The following is a 21,001-nucleotide window of genomic DNA, read 5'->3' as shown; positions in this document are numbered from 1 at the left end:
TATAAAAATAAAAACATAAAATAACATTTCAAAATTCCCCTGAATATTTGTTTGATCTGGTTAGTATGTGGGATCCAATAAAAGAACAAGCAGATGACCACCCACAACAGCTGTACCTTTATCATGTTGTCCTTGTAGCCTGCTGACTTGTGCTGTGACTTTCAATTTTATACCTAACTCAAATATAGAGCTTCAAGTAGTTAGTTTTGATCATGGTGGCTACACCTCAGCAATGGTCTTTACAGACGGGCTAAACTTCACCTGATATTGTGAAAACCAGTAACGTTTTTGGAGTCGGTTTAACTCCATTGTGCAACTGAACCCATAAGATTGACTGTATTTGAGGCATTTAGCACAATGGAGTGCTGATCCATACATATATAGAAGCAATAAGAGAACCTACTACATAACGTTGGTCAAATTGCACTTTGTGGCAGCTCCCACTGTCTGAGGACTCCGTTTGCCTGACTTACATAGCCTGCAACCTTCATCCTGCTGTTTCATTGTAATGAACCACTAAATTCACAGGATGAAAAGAAGCAACTGACATAATCCACACATACACAGTGCATGCCACAATGGTGTTGGTGAGAAGTCAACTAGAGAAGTTCTACCAAAGATACCATCAGACCCTACTCTGAGTGAGTTGACATGACAAGCTGATCTGTGATAAAATCCTTCAGTGGCCACCAAGGCATTAATAATGAGGGCCAAAGTACATGGACCAGACATGTGACTTAGACAATGCCTGAGTGAATGCCCACCTAGTTCCTATACTGTATGGAGAACGGGACTGTGGTTACCTGTGGAAACAGTTCAAAGACCATACTAAAGAAGAACTTGATTGAGTGCAACCTAGCAACTAACTCATTTGTAGAATATTTTACAGTGGTTTACTACTCTGAGCAGTAAATAGCCAAAAATGTGGAGCATGGTAAGTGAAGATATATTTTGGATTTAACAGGAGAAATGCCCAAGGCAACAGAAGCTTCAGCAACTGTCGATCTACTTGTATGCTTGTGTGCTTATTGGACCCAGCCTGCAGTGTCATCTGGACACCCCACACTACACTTGGGTCAAGCACCTCTGTTGTGCCACTTCTGACTATGAGGGACTCTCAATGATTTTGTCTTGGCAGGTATTTCCTCTTACTGTAGAGTTGCACAGCACCTTACATGCATGTAGAAAACCCGTTCTATAGAAGCTGATGTAGTATAAATAGTAATTGTGACAACACACATTCAGCTTCATAAATGCCTAAAAATGGGTTTAGGAGCCTTGCTTTTGGCACTGAGTTTTGAAATTGTGCCCTTAGCACTTGAAAGAAGGTGGATTTCAAAGGCAGCCAACTCCCAATGACTGGTGGAGTTGGACACCCAGTGGTCCCTTGTGCCTTTTGAAAATCTGTCCCTTCATGGGCTGTGCACTACAACACAGGGCACTCTGGATTAGGAGAGACCAGTCCACAATACCTGGGGGGGGGAAGCACCAAGTAAACAATATTCAGTCTGCAAGAGCACAAGGGAAGGGAGAAGACTGTAGCTAATTACAGACTTGCACTGCCATCTGAGACTGTGCTTATGGTATGGGTAGAGACTACAGCTGCTGTTTTGAGGGTGGGATTATAGCCAGAAGATTAAGGGCTACAAAATATGTCCTTTGCACTGCTCCTACAGTTCAGTAACAATAATATATTTGCAAAGGTTCCAATTGTGTTTTGAAAATATATTGAAAAAATAACAGTGTGATGCATTGGGCCATTCATTAAAGCTGGAGAAAGTTTTGCTCATCTCGCATGCATCCTTTCAGCTGCTCAACTGCTGCCTAACCCAACAGGCACCTACAGTTTCCATTTCTGGGTAAGCACAGCACTGACAGCTCTTAGTGAGATACCTGGGCTTCTAATTTGAGCAAAAGCCTTGCTACTCCAAACAGCTTGTTCGAAGCAGTTTTGCACACACCCAGTAGTGGAAACCTAGCATATATTGGGTTAAGAGACAGCTAAACAGTGATTTTGAGAGTGTCAGCAATATCAAAATGGTGGATCTAGGTGCCTTAAGAGGCAGATAGCTATCCAAGTGCTACTAACTACTTCCCATGTTAGGTGCTAAGTGTCCTAGTTACCAAAATCAGAGTTGTTCTCTGTGTAGTTCAGTGAACACTTCAGTATTGTACATAACGGGGAACAGCATCAACAGGCCACATTCAGTGCTCCCAGCAGGCCTCTGGGTACTTTGCTGTTGAAAGGGCACTCTCCGCAGTGATCCAAGATGTGGGTTCAAATCCCGGCAAGCATAAGAAAGGATTGACCCTGTGTTTCCAACCTCCTGGATCAGTGATTTTCAACCTTTTTTTCATTTGCAGCCCCCTAAAAAATGTTGAACGGAGGTGCAGACCACTTTGAATTGTAAGTGTGTGTATTTGTATAATTTTGATTGATCATAGTCATCTTTTGTCGATCCCCCCTGCTGCTTGCCCCCGCATTGTACAGCAAGCCCTGCCTCCTACCCCCAAATTCCTTAGCCTGCCAGAAGCACCGTGGGCCAGATGTTGGATCTGCAGACCAGACACAGCCAGATATAGGCCATGCATTTGACACCTCTACCCTAAGCTATTGGACATAAGGGCAGGGGGCTGCAACAGGAGTTCTAGCCCTGAATTACTTTTTCCAGCCAAAATTATACAGAGAATTTGTGAACAGTTTCAGGATAACTGGAGCTACAGATCTGCTGAATGCTCATCCCTCAAGAAAGAAATCAGGCAGGTCTGCTTAAAATGTTTATACACAAATATAATTCCAGAGGCTGCAGCCTGGCAAATTTTTTATCTATATTTGTATGAAAGTGGATCAGATCTTTTGAAAGCTTTGTACGAATAAGGACCCCATGATCCAGCTGCTAGTGTATGTTACCAGAAAGACAACTATACCCGTTTGTCTGCTTATAGTGCCAAACATTTGGGAAACTAGAACCAATGTGATAGAGGTGCACATGAATATTTATTTGTAATAAAAACAAATGTCCAGCATAGAACAGAATTCTAATATACACACAAAGTAGAAGCACTTACATGGCCATCACAAATACATTATGTAAGAGAATAAATAAATCAACTGAACAGCACTGGAATAGCTAACCAATGTGGTTAATGCATTAAGTCTATAGAAAAGCAAAATGTCCTTTTTTGTTGTGGCAGTTAAAACATGTATGTACCAGCATGACAGGTCAAAAGGTAATTTGGTCTGACCTACCAAGAAGAAATGCACAGGCACTGTCAGGTAAGACCTCTTCACGTGTATGCCAGGCTAGACTTGTATCTGGTCCACCATGTTGAGTGGTAAAGTCAGTGTTGATTCCCTGCTTCTCACATGCCCATCCTGATGCTCTGAATGATTTGAAAGATAGCTGGAAAGGGGAAAAAGACAAAGGGTGGCTGTTGAAGGGCTGACTAACTTCCCTCAAATTCAGTCCTGTGCTCTTATACTGCCACTTTAAAGGGCTGAACATGAGACGTCCTCGCAGGTGTGATTAGATGTTATCTTGCAAGTGGTTAGGTCAGTGGACTTGGAAGTGGGGGCCTCCTCTCTCCCTTGCTGCAAAAGGGATTATGCAGCTATCTTCTATTAGCATTAATGAAAGTTACATGCGTAAATCCCTCAGGCGCTGATGGGGGATTAGACCCCTTAGTCTAGAGTGTGTGCAGCCGTGCTGCCATGCATAGCTGCATATATTTAACAAGTCAATGGGTTTCTCTCTTGGGAACAATCACTTCTTGTTACCAGGCGGTTTTATAAACCAGCTTCTTATAATTAGGTAGATCAGTAACAGGAATGCAACCCCCTCCAACATACAAATTACTTTTACTTACAAGGCTTTCCGGGTTCACAGTTAAGCCTCATCATGAATTGTATACTAGCCATTTCTCTGCCTCACTTGCATGCAGGGCCTGATCACACTATAGTATGATCCTATAGTGTTCTCACAGCACACTATAGGAGGTAGTCCTGTACCAAACATAGTGGAAGGAGGGGGTACCCCCCCCCCCATTTTGCACAATGGCTCAGTGGTTAGAGCCCTCACTTGGCTGTAGGATACCTGGGACCAATTGAGGGACCTGAGGCAGTTTGAATCCATATCTTTTAGGTGAATGCTTTAACCATCAGCACAAAGTGTGAGGGCAAAGTTATACATTACACTTAGACCATACTAAATCTGTGGAATGTCAAGCAGTGTTAAAAGTTGGAATGTGCTGTGAGCTGTTGTACATTAAGGGTTAACAGCATTTTTTTGCCTGCCCAGCTCTGACCCACAACTAGAGAGCTGGCAAGTAGGGGCATGACTATGAGCCAGGACACCTGGGATCTATCAATATGGGGGTAGGGAGGGAAGCTGGGAGTGGTGCATACTGGGATGCTGGAGAACTACAAATTTGTTTGTTTTACCTTTGTGGAGCAGAATGAAGTTACCCTAACAAGAGCTAAGTTGCACAGCCCAGAGTTAACCCTCACCTGAAGTGGTGCAACTTTGAGATGCTCAGAGGGCACTTAGTATGAGTTAATGAGCTTTAACATGCAGACGCTTGTATTTTAAATGCCCTTAGTATGGTCTAAGTCTAATGCATAACTTCACCCTAAGGCAGTATTCCCTTCATTTTCCTAAGGAAGCAACATTTGAACCGTTGCTAAAATTGATGTATGTAAAATAATATATATATTATTACAGATAACGGGTTCATACCTGCAAAATTTTACTCCTATGAGTAGTCACATGGAAGTCAATAAGATGACCAGTTTGGAAGGATGGTTTTCCAGGACAAGGAGGCACCCCACAGAACTCACTGATGCGAACGTATCAGAGCAAATGGACCCTTGCTTCTATGCAGAGCTCCACTAACCATGGGTCTCTGCCCACTTGTAGCACCGGGATCTGTCTGCAACCAGTGCTGAAATGACTTGTTTGCTAGCAGCTTGGAACAGAAATCTCCACTCAAAAGAGAATAGTCTCCCAAATGTCACAGTACACAAAAACCAACTAAACATCATGAGACATTCCATGCATCAAATCTGAAACAGAAATCTCAACTGGCATTAAAACTAATGGTATGACATGGTGCTATATCTCCAGAGAGAAAAGGGCCAAACATTGAAGCACCCTACTGTCTTCCATCATTACACCCCATAAGCTAAGTATTAAGGGCCTGATTTTGCAGTCTGCCTACAAAACAACATTACTTTTTTTGACAGGCTGCAGGATTGCACTCATCAATTTACAATGCTCCAAGTGTCCTGCAAGTTGGTTGCCATAAAACTCTCTCATCTGTTACTCTTTTACATTTAGAAAGACAAAATTAAGAAAATGTCAGGGGGGAAAGGGGGGGGGGACATTTAAAACTAAAATGGCAGAATCTGTAAGACCAGGAAGCCTTGCTTTTAATGTAGTCATTACTGCCAAGTCTGACCCTGTAGATGCTTGGCAGAGAAGTCTCAATGATGTTAAGTCATGGTTAAGGACTACTTGTGTAAACATATGCAAGGGCAGGCCTTCATTCTAGAGAGTGCCATTTTTAAGGGAGTATCTAATAGGCAAATTTAAGGAATGGGTGTCAGCTGAGGCATGTGTCCCAGGACACACACTGTCCCAGGAAGTCAAAAAAGCAACACCAATTTACGGTTGTCGAAGACATGACCATAGAACTAAATTTACTGGGTTCAGTGGTGGTGCCCTCAACCAGCCTGCCTCCTAAAGTGGACCTAATGAAACTGTCTGCACAAGGCTAGGAGGGGGAGTGGTATTCATTATGTGGGCAGGCTATCTGCCACTGTCATTCAGCAGTGCTAAATAAGCCTGTCCTAAGCTCCATGTAAATGGAGATTCCCGTTTAAAAAGAAGCTCACACAGATCATGGCCATAGAGTTATACACTGTTTGGCTATTTCTATAGGATGTGAGGTCTTCTGTACGCCTGTGTGAAGCGGCTAGTATTCGCTTCAAATTCAGCCGGTTTGGGGGGCAGGGATTCAATTTGGTGATTTGAATCACTCCCAAATTGATCTGGCCAACTCTCCAAATTAAACAGACCCCATCCCCAACCTGCTGACCCAGCCCCATCAATGGCTGCCCTGCCTGGCCCCAGCGTCTGGGCACTTAAAAAAATTAAAAAGCCCTGCACTCACTGGATGCTGCTAGGTCGGGGGGGGCGATCCCTGCTGCCCCTCACTGCCCTGTGCTGTGTGGGGGCTCTGCCACAAGCCCCCAGAAGCCCTGACAACTGCTGCAGCAGCCAGTGAGTGCAGGGATTTTTTTTAAAGAGCCCAGATGCTGGGGCTGGACAGGACGGCCACTGACGGGGCTGGGAGAGTGGGCGAGGGTCATGGGGGCTGGGGGAGCAGGCAGGGGATGGGCCCTGGCAGGGGTCCCGCCTCCCCTACTTACCAGCACGGAGTCCAGGTCCAGCTCCCTGCAGCAGCAAGCAGGGAATGCCTGAATCTCCAAAGCTCTCCGACTCTTTTCCGAATTGATTTAGAGAGCTTTGAATTGATTCAGACCTTTTTATTGGTTTCCTGATTTGATTCCGATTTGGAGATTCGGCCACTGAATCAGGCCAAATCTCCTCCAAATCGAATTGGCACCTGAAACTTCACACAGCCCTAGTCTTCTATACAAATATCAATAGCCTTAGTGACATTCTCCTTGAGACAGGGTTGTTGGATTTTATTTTTTCTGGCTTTTATTTCGTGTATTGATTTTATTTGGGCTGATTTGTTTTATATTTTTGCCTGTGTTACTGTAAGGGCTTTTTATCCTTCACTTCTCTAAAGCTGTATTTCTTGCTTAAACAAATGTGATTTACTTTGCAAAGTCTTTTGCACTGTCATTCTGCTCCTATTGCCCTCACAGCTTTGGTTTGCCTGACATGCTGTACATTGGAAACTGACTGATTTTACAGCAGATTCCCTAACAATCACACTGCACAGAGAATACAGCTCTGCCCATAAACAAAATGGTAATCAGTTTAGGAATTTCTGACTCCACAGTGCAGCAAAGAACAGGAAGACAGGAGGGAGCTGCTGAGGACATTCAAAGCGAGAGAGGAAGTGGGGAGTCTAGACCATGACAAGTTAATAACTTAATAATGGTGGGTGAGCAGAGCTGAGAGAATAACAGGACTAGTGAGTAACAAGGCGAGCAAACTAGGGGAGGAGATAAAACCAGGCATTGACAGGGACACTAGAGCCCAGAAATGAAGATAATAGTTTCAAAGGATCATGAACAAAAAGAGCAGGTGCTATTGGTAGTAATAGCAGCAGCAGCAGCAGCTCAAGTATGAGAAGTATAAGGATGGCAAAGCTAAGATGTTAAAACAGTCCTGGTATCCTCTGCTACAGAGAGAGTTGCCCAAGATGAAGCCATTGTTCTAAGGGAGTGGTGACACATGATTGTGTGACATTTATGTGAATATGGCTTCCAAAGAAGTTGAGAGGCTTCTGCATTTTGCTGGATTAAATAAACAGTTCTAAAAGACAGAAGCCCATTCACTCTCAAGTAGTGAAACATGGGTCAAAATATAAGTTGGACAGGGCAGAGAGAAGACATTTAAAAACCCACCTAAGCCAAGAGAGCTGGATACAGTGAGACCTGAACCTGAAGGAAATGGTACAGGAAACAAGAACCAAGGGGGAGTTGAGTCAATCTGAGGGTAGTGGTAAAGGAATATGTAAAGAAGAAAAAGTGGACAGCAAATGATTTTGCATTATGTTATAGAGCGAGGAAAATTTGTTGCAGAGTGTAAGGCACAAATCTGTAAGCACAGTCACACAGTGGGACAGTGTTTAGCCATGTTAGTCTGAAGTCAAGCACCTTAGAGATGAACTGGTTCAGAGGCACGAGCTTTCTTAGGCAATAACCTGCTTCATCAGGTGCTCTGAGGTGTCTAACAGAGTGGGGAGAATAATCGGTACAAACAAGAAATGTCAACTGGTAAGTCAGTTCTCCAACAGAACTGCAAAGCTTTATTTTCTTAAGATAATTGGTTACTGGAATAAATAGCCATTGATTCTTAGCTTTTATCAGGATTTGGGGCGATTACTTAATTGCTGTGTTTGCTGCCTCGGATGGCACACACAGACACCAACAAAATGTTTGTGAGAAAGTGTGTGACAAGTACACACAGCTCTGCCATGCGTCTGTGTTCTTAAAAATAACCGATGAAAAATCTTGCAAGCTCTCAATCTCTTCAGTGCATCCTGGTAGGTCAGGAGGGGGCTTTCTAACTAACAGAAAGGGCCAAACAATGGTCATTCATGTTCAGGAGTCAAAGGCAGATGTAGATATGCTACCTACATCATTCCCTAATATGCTGTTGATGCAAAAATCGCAGTAGTTTTAATATGCCAATCAACAGGCCACTAGGCTTGGGTGGAATTTCGATCTTGACCTACTGCAATAAGTGCGGGGTTCCTCAAGGCAGTATTGCAATACAAATAGCAGTGATAAAAAGGGCCACAGGTTACATCTGTATGTGATGACAGTAGCTTAGAAGAACTACTCTAAAATGGTCTGTGGAAATAGGAGGCCTTTGTATAATGAACTCCCTATTAAAAATGCAGTCATTGCAAACATTGAAGATAAAGTATGAATCTCTGAAACAGAGCTCTAGAACTACAAAGATAGCTATCAAAGCTGCATTGTTAAGATGGCTCTTAAGATAATGAGACTGATTCTTTGGTTCTGGCACAGGTAACTCCCCATGTAAGTCAGCAATGGTGTAGCATAATTAAAGAAAGCAGGATTGAACTCAATCTTATGCAGTGGTCTTACTTGAAAGCAAATGTACTCTCAGATGCAAATAAAACCAGCATTTTCTTTATTGATTTATTCTCAACAATGAGGGTTTTTTTTTTCCAATCGCCTATGGATTTGTCACTTTTCCTGTGTTTTCTGGGAACCAAGACTGAGGTTTTGCCTTTGTGCTGTTTGTTGTACATCGCCTATCACAGTGGGGCCTCAATCAGGATCCTCGGGCAACTCCACAACAGAAATAAATACATCGGACAGCAGCACATAGTGTTGCTGTTTGTTTTTTCTGGCTAAGGATGTTTTAAACAGCTTGATATCTTGTCAAGAGAAGCAGTTATTATTTCTTGAGATACTGACAATACATTGAATGTACCTAAGAAGTGGTTTCGTTTCTTTTTATTGTCCGCATAAGATAATAAAGCTCACAAGAAGCCAAAGATATGGACAAAGAAGGGACCTGCAGACTAGCTGAAAGCCTGAGATCTAACAGCGAGTAGTCTAATATTGCAGTGTCTGTATGTTTGTTAGCTTTAGCAGTAGGTAATCTCAGGGGAAACCTGCATATTTTGTGTGTACCTGAAACAGTTGAGTTCAGTGGGGAGAGGAGTTAAATGTAAAAGGAATGCAGGCTCAAAACCAGCACTGTTCAGAGAACCCTTTTTTTTTTAAATTGGAACAGGCTCTATTTGCCATCATTGCTGGTTTCTTTTGCGGGACATGAAATTCTATACGTGACAATTACCAAAAAAATAAAAGAACATAAAGTTCTCAAAAATGGCATTTGTTAAGATTGGACATAAATCCACCAGTCCTGTATTCATGAAACAGTTCAGCACCCATAGAGAGCTCTGTAGGCAAGTCAAAACCAATGAGCTAATCCTAATATAAAAGATAATATAAAAGAGGGTGATGTGAGATCTAAACATGATCAATACCATGTTGTGGCACTTTTAAAGAGATTACTTTAAGCATACCTTAGTGCCCATAAAAATCCCAGACATGATTTTGGAAAAGAAAACCAAAAGTGGTCTTGTACAGTATAGGTGGTTGAAGAACATGCTTTCTTTCCCTTGTTATTCTACCCGTTAGCTTCCCACCCCATCTGGAGAGACAACTTTGAAGCTGGGGCAGTCTCTCCAAGCAGCAGACACTTTTCTGAATCTACCCACAAGCTTAACTGAGCCAAAACTGGAATGGTAGGCATTGTGTTTGGGATACCTATCCACCAAAACCTGAGATGATACAAAAAACTCATTTCATGCGCCACCAGATACATTTCAGATGGTAAACACCATTTGCTATTACCATCTCAGGTGAGATTGAAACCCACAACTCAAAGGTGAAAAAATACTGATAACTGAACAGGCCCTGAAACATCCAGGCCCCCAGTACAAATAAAACTCCTCTTCTAGACTGAAGTGAGAGATCTTTCTGGTTAGGATTCATTTGCTAGACTTAATAATAAAGACTTGCAGGAAAAAAAAGGAACAAGTTAAGCCACTTGCACTCTCCAGATGTTCTTCTTACACACCGTACACGTTTCACTGGAACAGACTCAGAGCCTCGTTGTAGGCCAAGTTTCGTACTCTATCTTTGAATACAGGCAGAGGTTCCAATTAGCTGCTAAAACCTGCGCGCATATTTCCAGTGGCAAATGCCTGCAAACTTTTAAATTCTGTTCTCCTTTCAGTTCCACCCCTTCCCACTCCCGCTTCTTGATCTGTTCTCAATAGTTTATTCCTACCTGATCCACAGACAACAAAAACAAACAGAGCCAGCAGCCATGGTCCTACAGGATATTTCTCTTCTTGTGGCCGCTAAAATGGGAGGGGGAAAGAAGATTTCAGTCTGTTAGCAATCTGACCTTTTGCTCGTTAGCTCATTTAAAAAACAGAAGCAGAAAGGCAAGATAAAGAATAATGTGGTTTTGACTTCAAACCTCAAACAGGGAGCAAACTCAAACATTTGAACATAAAACAAGGTATTCTGTTGCCATAACTGCTTCACACAAATGATGAGAAGTTGAAATGAAAAACAATACAGTAACAGAAGAGTGACGGTTGTATTTACAGGAGAGTCTGCTCTGAGGTCAGAAAGCTTAAGGGATTTAGTAATGCTCAAATCTGTTTTTTCCCCTTTAAAGAGGACTTAATTAATGCCTCTCACAGATTCTTTTCAGATCTGTCATCCTGAGTTTCTCAAGTGAAGAGGGAAAGTGAGGTGGGTTTTTTTCCCCTCACTATTTGCTTATCTATTTCCTTCCTCTGTTAAGCTGTTTACAACCCTCCCTTGTTTTATCTACATTGTAAGCTCTTCAGGATAAAGAACATGGCCTTATGTATTTTGTGAGATACTAGGTGTTGGATTTTTAAAGTAATAATAATGTTCCCTGACGGTGCTGTTGGCTGAAGAACACACACATGTACACACTCCTAGATCCAACTTCTGTCCGCTGGAGAGAGGAAGTTGTTAAAATCAAATTAAAGTGTACTATAATTGTTTGTCAGTATGTGCCAAAAAATACCCTTAAGCTAAAAATAAATTTAGTTTCAACTAGTTTCTACTCTAGATAATTTATTTTGAGGCAGCACAACTGAGCGTTCTAATATGTAGCTTTGAAGGGGAAAGGAAGAAAGAATATCATGTTTTATGGTCACTTTGAATTATTGAGTTTTGTTTTGATACATGATTATTGTTGGGAGCCTAATACACTAGAGGTTTTTGTAGTGAAGAATGAATGCAAACATGTTCTCTGTAGGATTTCAAAGATGACATAGAATGAAAAATGTCCTTGCAAATTTCTGAAAATGTACACCTATCAGCAGACACCTTCTGTAGCTTTTCTACCTGATGAAGAGTAGTTTAAACATCAAATTAATAATTATGACTTTGACTTGTTTAATGTGTTGGGTTTAGCCATGCACACTGGCAGAATTAAATGTATAAAATGCCATTAAGTAACACTTTTCCAAACTAGCCAAAGAATAGCTGAATACTTATTTTATTTCCTCAGTTATTTCATCTTATATTAAACATCTCTAGTTGTGAAAAGGAAAAAACCAAGAACAGGCAAGGAATAAGCAAGTGTAATAGTCCAAAGATCCCAGCATTAGATCACAATTTTGTATGAATAAAAGAGTGCACAAGAAGATCAAGTTTGCCAGTGGAGCTAATAATGACCTATCATGATCATGCTCTCAAGACAGCCTACAATTACAGGAGATAAAACGGTCAGTTCATATAGCTCACAAAAACGGCTAATGTAGAGAGGCTTTTCACCAACCAAGATCTGAGCAGAGGCCTTTATGGGGCCCTGAGATATTAGGCATATAATCAATGGTAGCAGGGGATTCACAGAGCTCTAAGATAAGGAAAGTAAAAGAGGAATTGTTTGTTCAAGTTGTAGAAATACAGATAGAGGAAGGAGGGTGTTGTGGTTAAGACCCTTGGCAGGACTCAGGAGACAGTTTTCAGTTCCAAGCTCTGTTGCAGATGTCCTGTATCACCTTGAGAGAGTGACTACACATCACTGTGTCTCAGTTCTCCAAAATGGAGGATAATAATTCCTGATTTCTACCACCTGTCTTGTCTGTTTTGTCTAGATGAGATTACAAGCATTTTGGCACAAGCAGTATATGTTACTATGTGTTTAGACAAGCCTCTCACAGTGTGACCCTGATCTTGGTTTAGGCCCCTAAGCAAATACCAATATTAATAGTTCTGCAACGCTAATCTAAAACTGCTTTATTTTGAGCACCTCAGAACAGCAGCTAATACCTAGCTAATATCTAGAAGTTCTTGCTAGGACAGCTCCCGTGGGCCTGAAGTGGTCAGTTGGAGGGGAGGGGAGAATGGCAAAAACATGGCTGAGCGGTGTGCAGCCCACATGGAAGGGAGAAGGGAAAAAAGGGAGAGAAGAGTAAGTTTTAGTGAAAAGGAGAGAAGCAAAAGAAGTGGGGAAAGGGAAGAAGCAAAGGGAGGACAGAGGAGAGGGATGCTGTTTTGTCATCATCTAGTGCAAAGAATGGGCACCTGATATGAGTCAAAAGACTTGGGGTCTGGTCCTAGGTCTTCCACGGACCTACCTTGTTAACTTGAGTATGTCAGGACATGCCTATGCCATCTCCTACCATACTACAGAGCACTGCCATAAAAACATGCCCCTCCAAATCTTCCCAAGACTGGAAAAAATGTAAAGTACCCTCCATTAGAATGGTGCTAGGGATGTCCCAATCATGCCCATGCTGGAGAATTACTTTGGGCATGTACTGAACAGCAGCTATGTGACATTATTTCAGTATTTAGTAACACAGAGAACAGGAATAAGTAAGTGGGAGGAGAGAAGAGAAGGTATACTTTTGTTCCAGCCCACCCTAGCATAGTTATAGTACAGACATGTCCGTAACCTCTTTGTACCACTGTTTCCCCATCCCCATAAATGGTGCTAAACAAGCTCCTGTGTTTTAAAGATCTCTGAATGAAAAGTGTTTTCTAAGGACTTAATCCTGCACCACTCAATTCATGGGGATTTTCGCACTGACATGACACAGTGTGGAATCAAACCTAAGTGCCTCAGCATTATTAGAAACAAGAGAAGCATTGAAATCACAAAAAATGCCTTTGACATTAGAGGAAAACATCTGTTAGTCTCAGATACTTCAGCCAACTACTTCAGACATCAACAAGTGGCAGGAACAATAGAAAAACGTAGATTCACTTGACTTGGGGATAAAGGGAAAAAATAAGCTGTACTGTACTGTGTGTCATTGGCAGGACATTGTTTCACAGAAGCACATTTTTCAAATGAGCCTGCAATATTTTATGGTAAACACCAACAGTTTTATGCTTTCACTTTTCAAAAGAGCATTTCAGGTCACCTTTAAGAAGTGTGAGCATGTTTCAGTTGTGTTATAATTAAACTATTGCCAAATCTTGTTGAACAAAAGTCCCACTCTGACATAGTCGGTCAGAACTGTAGGATGGGGGTGTTGTAGGAGGCTGATTTAGTTCCAAGAGCTTCTTGACAACATGAAGGACACAGCACTGAATTTCAAGCACTTTTCTGCCACTGTACAACAGGGTTCCCTTTGAAACAGTTTACCTCCCGTGAATATGGGGCAAAAAGCTCTGAAGGAACAGGGAGATGATATTACCAAACTATATTCCATGAAATTCACTCTCATGGGTGGAATTAGCTAAGCAAGAGCTTTTAAACAACTTAAAGCAAACAAGAACTAAGGGTTAAAATAAAAATCTTTCCCACTAACCAACATTCTGAGAATATTTTCAAAATTAAGCAGCTGAAATATCAATAGAATGGCCCAATAATTGGGTTGAACTAATAAGCAGATGCATGAAGTTAAGCATAGCTCTTCAGCATTCTAACTTCATGTGTACAGTAGATACACAAATGTGACTATAGCTCTCCTCACGTGTTTATGCCTTTGGAAAAAAAGGATTTCTGTGGCTGGAAGGTTATTGCCTCACTAGCCTTTTGTGCCAGCAGAGCTACTGAAGTCAACTGTATTCCAAGGCTCAATTTCCACTGTACATGGGAGCAGAAGGGAGCCCTAAGTGATGAAAGGGGACCATACCCAGTTGCCTCTTTTGTATACAGGCAGTCCTCGGACTTACGACAGAATTGGTTCCTGAAAACCTTGTCTTAAGTCGAAATATTGTAACTTGGAACCAATTTTCTCATAAGAAACGATGTTATAAATGGGGCATTGGTTCCTATTTTCACCAAAAATACCCCAGAATTTTGTATTCAATCAATTATAGATGAGTAATACAGCTACATTAATGTATTTATATTGTAAATAGCAAGCATATTGATTTGGAAGGACTTTTTTGAGGTGACTTTGCTGGGCTTTTTGAAGGGTTCTTGGCTGGAGTCTTCTCAGGAGTCTTGGCTGTAGGTTCTTCTGGAGTCTTGTCTGCTTTCTTAAAGAAAGTGTCCAAGGAAGTTTGGACAGATGTTCTCCAGGGAGATGAGCAATGCAGTGAACTTGTTCACTGGCGTGGCATCAATTCGGATCAAGCGTTGTAAAATTGAAACCGACGTCATAAAGTTGAAACAGGGTGTCAATTTATAAATGTTGTAAGTGTGAAACGTTGTAACTCGAAATGTTGTAAGTTGAGGAGTGCCTGTCTTGCCAAGGAAACATGATTAAGCTTAGATTGGTCTTAGTGAGCTTACTGAACTAAGATCAACCTGTTTTCCTTGTTATGACAGTACCCGAAGTACCTGAATGTCCCATGCAAGTCAAATAGCACTCTCTTGTCTCAGTCACAGAGGCCTTATACTTCCTCTGAAAGCATTTTACCCAGGAAAGCGTGCTGCTTTCTTTTAAGCAAAGTTGAATAAATCTCAGTGTTTTAATTTCCTGCAAGCCAGGTGGCCCAGGAAAACTGAACAAAATAACCCCTCACCAGGTAGCAAGAGAGCTAGGACTTGATTTTCATGCGTGTACACTTTCAGCAGCTAGAAGTGGCTGCCTGTAGCCCTACTGGATTTTGCTGTGTTGTTCCTCACTGGGCATGTGGGGTGGGTTATGTGTGTGGCTTTCTCAAGTGGCTGAGGGGAAGGTGTGTATGTGTGGCAGTGCCTGCATGCAGGGACCATTGCTTTCTGCATGCAAGTCTCTCAGTCTCTCCCCACCTGGGTATTCAGGTAGACTGCGTGGCTGTGTGTTTTTCACGAGACCGCAGCACTTTCAGTCACTGCAGTGTGAAAATGCCTCCATTCATCAGTTCAGAAAAGGGGCTCCTGATTTTAGCATCAGGCTCTTCCACACCCTCTGGCTCAGCCTGGAGCTCTCCCTCTAGGCAGCAGCAAATGAATTAAAAACAAATTATAAGAAGATCATCCTCTCTGCTCCCCAGCCTGGGGCTCCAGCTGCCTCTTAACCCTTCAGCTCCCGCTCCCCACCTTACCCCGTGTGCTGGGCTGAGGACTTGTTAGGAGATCATTCTCCTCCTCCCCTCCGCCCAACTCCTATCCCTCTTCCCGTCCTCTCGGTCACCTTACCAGGGTTTTGGCTACGTTCCCTCTCTGTGTGATGTTTTTGCTGTGCTTTTCGTTTGCCATCCGGATCCGCTGTTTGGCCACCATGGCTTTGGGGAGGGGTGGGGGTTTAAGTAGCTGGCCTGAGGCCGAATGATTTGCTGTGTCTGGGTTGGGACAAGTCAAGAAACACCCCTGCCCCTTCTCCCCCCCCCAGTCCCGGGTAGACGCAGCTGCCCACAGCCCCTGTGCTGTTTCCTCAGCCTCCCCCAACCCACCCCCCACCCCCCTGCAGACAGAGAAGCGGGTGGCTGGAAGGATGGATGGACGGAAGTAATCTCTCATCTCAGGAAACCCTCGCGTGCTTCCTCCTGCCCTTCCGGTCCCCCTGCTTCCCAAGCGTAGGCGGCACCTGGCAGGGCAGCAGCAGCCGCAGCCGGTCCTTCATCCCCCTGCCTTGCCTGTGTGGAGAACCCCCAGCACGTTCCCCCCGCGCGGGCAGGCAGAGCGCGAGCGGCCGCCGCCCTGCCCGGTGGTTCAGGCTCCGGGTTCCATCCATGGAACACTGGAGACAGTAACATTCTATGTGGCGGCGTGGATTGGCTGCTCGAGAGGGCGGGGCAGAACTAGCATTCCATCCCCAGCCTGCCGCGTTCCGCCCGCCCCAGGGCTGCTGTAGGCTCGGGCTACCGTCTGCTTCTGCGCCCATCAGCGGAGCCTGCCCAGTAGCAGCGCGGGAAGCCAGCGCCCTGGGTCAGCCCTCAGGTCAGGGCCCTTCTGCAGCGAGGGGGCGGAATTTAGAGAAGAGGAAACACAAAGAGGGGAGAAAGGGAAGCAGAAGCATGGAGGTGGGGCAGCTCTGGGGCAAGGCAGGGCACACTGGGCTACATGAGTAGAAGTGTTGCCAGCAGATCTAGGACAGTGAGTCTTCCTCTCTATTCAGCACTGGTGAGGTCACATCTGGAGTCCTGCATCCAGTTTTGCACCCCCCACTACAGAAAGGATGTGGACAAGTTAGAGAGAATTCAGTGGAGGGCAATGAAAATGGTGAGGGGCTGGAGGACATGATTTATAAGGAAAAGCTGAGGGAACTGGGCTTATTTAGTCAGGAGAAGAGAAGACGGAGGGGGGGATTTAATAGTAGCTACCTGAAGGGGGGGTTGGAAAGAGGATGGAGATAGACTGTTCTCAGTGGTGGCAGATGACAGAACAAGGAACAATGATCTCAAGCCGCAGCAAGGGAAGTTTAGCTTAGATGTGCGGAAAGTCTTTCTCACAGAGAGGGTAGTGAAGCACTGGAACCGGCTGCCCAGAAAAGTGGTGGAATCTTCATCCTTGGAGATTTTAAAGACCTGGCTAGACAAAGCCTTGGCTGGGACAAACTAATTGGGGTGGTCCTGCTCTGAGCAGGGAGTTGGACTAGGTGACCTCCTGAAGTCCCTTCCGACCCTCATGTTCTATGATTCTAAGGGGCCAGGAATTTGTGAGAAAATCTCATGTCACCTACCCAAAGCTGTAGCATGCCAGCCACTGTCTAGGCCAGGCATTCTCAGCTGGCCTCCACAGCACCCTGGAGTGCCTTGAGATCCTTTCAAGGGTACTACAGGGTGCCACTCAATGTTAGCGCTTGCCAGGGGGGGAAACATGATTTTCAAGCTATTCATAAAGATTCCAAACAGAAATCTATTGGGTTAAAACCATTCTGCCCTGGTGTGGTCTTTTGGAGTTCTTTGCACCAAAAAAACTGCTATATTACTTTTCTGGAGTCTAAAAAAACAAGCAAATACTCAGAGCTGGCATTTTCTGTGGGGTGCTTTGGGTCTAAAAAGGTTGAGAACCACTGGTCTAGCCCTGTGCCAAGATTCCTTCAACTTTTGTCTTAGCTCACCAGGAGCATAATGATTGGAGGCAAACAACCCACCCCAAAGATAAGTGTGAACACACAGGGAATCAGAACTTCCTAGACCTTAAATGCCAGAGGCTGCAAGTGGGAAAGGAACAGGGGAAACACCCTGGTCATACCCTGTTCACTCTTCCTTTCAGTCTCCACTCTCTGCCCTGTGTGATAAAGGATACTGGGCAAGATGGACCTATGGTCTGACCCAGGAAATGGCAGTTCTCATGTTGTTACAAGGAATCCTCACATCACGGGGGGAAACAAAAGTCTCAAACAGGAACTACATCCTTCATTTCTGTGCTTTATAGAATCAGTCTCCTGCAAAAGGGAACAGGCCATTTTCAGTGTGTGCGCGTGTCCTTGTCCTACAGAATGTCTGTTTGGTTCATCTGGCCTCAGCTGTGGCATACGTAGCAATCACATTATAACAAAAAATAGTAATTGGTAAAAGCTACCTTTCCAGTCTGGGGGAGCAGTGTCCATATCAGACAATAGCAGCAGAGATAGCAGGTAGGCTCCAATGTAATGCACAACAAAGTGATTCCTGACAACAGCACAAACGTCTGTGCCAATTGATGACCCCTTTTCTAATGCTTCATTTTACCATATATCAAATAAGTTAAAAAGATTTCTCATTAACTTGTATGTGACTGCCCTTTAGGGGCGTGCTATCAGATTTCAGAACCTTGCCATGTTGTTTTCCCATTGGAAGACGAACCAGTTTTGTAGAGGGTTACTTGTTTGTTCCCTGCCCTGCCACTGATATCTTCTGTGACCTTGAACAAGTCATTTAATTTCCCTCTGTTGGACCCGTGGAGGAAGTGTGCTCATCTTGGGTTTCACCCGATTCCTTGTAACCTGTAATTCCTCTTACACCATTGACACCAGCCTTGTGTGAGTACAATGGACACCAAATTAATAAAAGATGGGGCAGGAGAACACCGCAGTTGGGCTTTGTGAGGGATCTCAGCTAGTGCTCATTTCTCAGGAAGCAACTTTGCATCAAGAACTGACAAAAGCTTAGAGTTATTGCCACAGCCAGCAGTCTTCTGCTGCTTCAAAAGCAATCAAACTAAAGTTACCTCAAAGAAGTAAAACAATACGGTGCTTCTTCAAAGGGTGTATGTTAATTGTATGCTAAGAAAAAGAATATTTATATCTGTGTAAGTGCACCAGCTCGAGACTCCTGCCACAATGCTGAATATAATTTTAAAGAAACGGTCATAAAAGTGCATGGTTAAAAAAATTCTTCTCCTGATAGACTTGAGGATGGCTTCCAAATGTCAGTACCCATCAGAAAAAAAAATGATTAGGTATCAAAGTCATTATTTCCTAGGTAATACCGAAGTGGAGCAAGACTGTCAGTTGTTGTTAAAGCATTCTGCTGCGGGATGGAGATGCGGGTTTCAGTCCCTGCTCTCAGGATTAACTCTATCTTTTATCCAATGACTGTCTGACATGCAACGTATTAACAGTCTTGATTCACCCTCCTGAATTTTAAGCACCTCAGGGACCAATCTGGATTTTCTCCTGAGTGTCCACAGGCATGGAGGCCTTTACCTTCACAACACCCCTGCAAAACAAAGAAGCACTATCATCCCCATTTTGGAGATGAACTAAGACTTAGAGAGGCTAATGCCCTGGCCCACCAAGATATTTAGTTACTTAAATTCTCTTTAGGTGTCTAACTATCACTGGCATCAGTGGGGCTAATTACTGTTGTGGATCTAGATCTAAATGATGGAGCCTATTTCAATTCTAGTCTCTGAAGCCCCAGGCAAACCCTCTGACAACTATTTCCCAGTTTAAATTCCAGATCGATTTCCCGTAGCAAACCAAAGTCAGATCCTTCCTCAGTGCCCAAGTGGAAGTGATTCTTATTGGATACACGGGGGCTGTGTACCAATCATTTGACCCTAGCAGACTTCCTGCCCTTGGGGCAGGGGGTTGCACCCAATGATCTTGCAAGGTCCCTTCCAGCCGTAATGTCTATGAAATCCTATCTCACTTTTGCCTTATGAGTTTCACCATCTCAGTGTCTCTTAGCTGCACAGGGCAGAGCCTTTCTGAGCGTTTCCATTGGTATCTCTAACCATAATGCAAGTAGGCAGTTACTCATCTTTAACACCCTATTTTAGAAGTGTTCCCTTTAAATCAGCAGCAGATGCTTTCATTTGGCAAAGTACTTAAACATATGCATAAATGCCAGTGAAGTCTGTAGGATTTAGGCTTGAGCTTAAGTGTTTTTCTGATTGGGAGTGGACTTCGTGAACATGCTTTATTTTAAGCACATGCTCAACACCTTGTTGAATCAGGGCTAAAACTACTATTGACTCCTACATTGTCACAATCAGCCTCTACACTGGTTGTTACTAGATACACCCGTAGAGTATATAGCAACCAGACCAAGTTGCTCATCACACGTCAAGGGAACCCCTGAGAAGTCCTTATAGCACATACTATAGGAATGTGATGATGCATGCTGTAAGAGTATGACTCATTGCAGTCAGTGATGAGTGCTAAAGAAGAATATGAATGGCAACAATCCTTTTATTGTTTTATTCAGTGATGCTTTTCTTCCATTTCCCTCCTTTCTCTGTTTCTTTTTGGGGCATGTTCTGGCAGTTTGCAAACATCCACTTATTCTAATTCTCTGGGAGTTTTTGCAGGCTTTGCTTCATGTGACAGCTTGAAACAACAACAAAAAAGGCAACTTAAAAGCTCTCCTTCTTGTCTTCCCTAGACTTTCTTCTCATCATCAGGACTACCCCTCTGAATGGTCTCCAGCAAGCAGTTTGCTGTTCTTCCATGGTAAGATCTGGAAATAATTGACTTCCCCACATTTATTTCCATTATTGAGTGAGCTTGTCTAATCATGTTGTGAGCTTTTCTCTGAAGCTCATGTCCCTAACTCAGAACACGGCCTTTTTTTTTTCTTGCACACTTCATTTATTCTGCTTATCCAGGATGCACAGTTGCCAATAAAATATGAGAAAATTATTGTTTAAATACTTTCAAGCCAGTACCATGTGTTGAAAAATTAAAAATGCTTTGAGTTCCTTAACTGCCTTCTTCAGCGCATGTGTCTCAAATAGCTTCAACTCCAGGATCCTATCTAGCTTGATGTGTCATTGAAAACCTTTGATCAGTGATAATCAGACCAGGGCTTGAGACCCACGAGCAACTCTTCAATATATTACCTGCAGCTCCTTGCAGAAAAGGTGATCAAAGTTTATTTCTTCCCTCCATTCATTGAAAATGTATTTCCTTCCATTTGTGAATAATGCAATAAATGCAACTACAG

General features: G+C 43.3%; 2 protein-coding genes across 3 annotated transcripts in view; one reads left to right on the top strand and one right to left on the bottom strand.

The window, feature by feature from the left end:
* The window catches only part of TSC22D1 (TSC22 domain family member 1), a 313,047-nt gene that overhangs the window by 147,784 nt on the left and 144,262 nt on the right, over nt 1-21,001 (top strand). For both annotated transcript variants that reach the window (XM_059726486.1, XM_059726181.1), the window contains one exon: nt 20,441-20,508. In XM_059726486.1, the coding sequence (XP_059582469.1) occupies nt 20,441-20,508 (68 nt within the window). The remainder of the gene's footprint in view (nt 1-20,440; nt 20,509-21,001) is intronic.
* Nucleotides 2,968-16,003, bottom strand: SERP2 (stress associated endoplasmic reticulum protein family member 2). The gene is made up of 3 exons (XM_014608343.3): nt 15,825-16,003; nt 10,539-10,611; nt 2,968-3,404 (listed from the first exon to the last, which is right to left on the bottom strand). Exons 1-3 carry the CDS (start codon nt 15,906-15,908, stop codon nt 3,364-3,366), a joined length of 198 nt encoding a protein of 65 aa, XP_014463829.2. The 5' UTR covers nt 15,909-16,003; the 3' UTR covers nt 2,968-3,363.

The sequence above is a fragment of the Alligator mississippiensis genome, chromosome 1 (assembly GCF_030867095.1).
Source record: "Alligator mississippiensis isolate rAllMis1 chromosome 1, rAllMis1, whole genome shotgun sequence".
Lineage (NCBI taxonomy): Eukaryota > Metazoa > Chordata > Crocodylia > Alligatoridae > Alligator > Alligator mississippiensis.
This window is presented reverse-complemented; position numbering and strand designations above follow the sequence as displayed.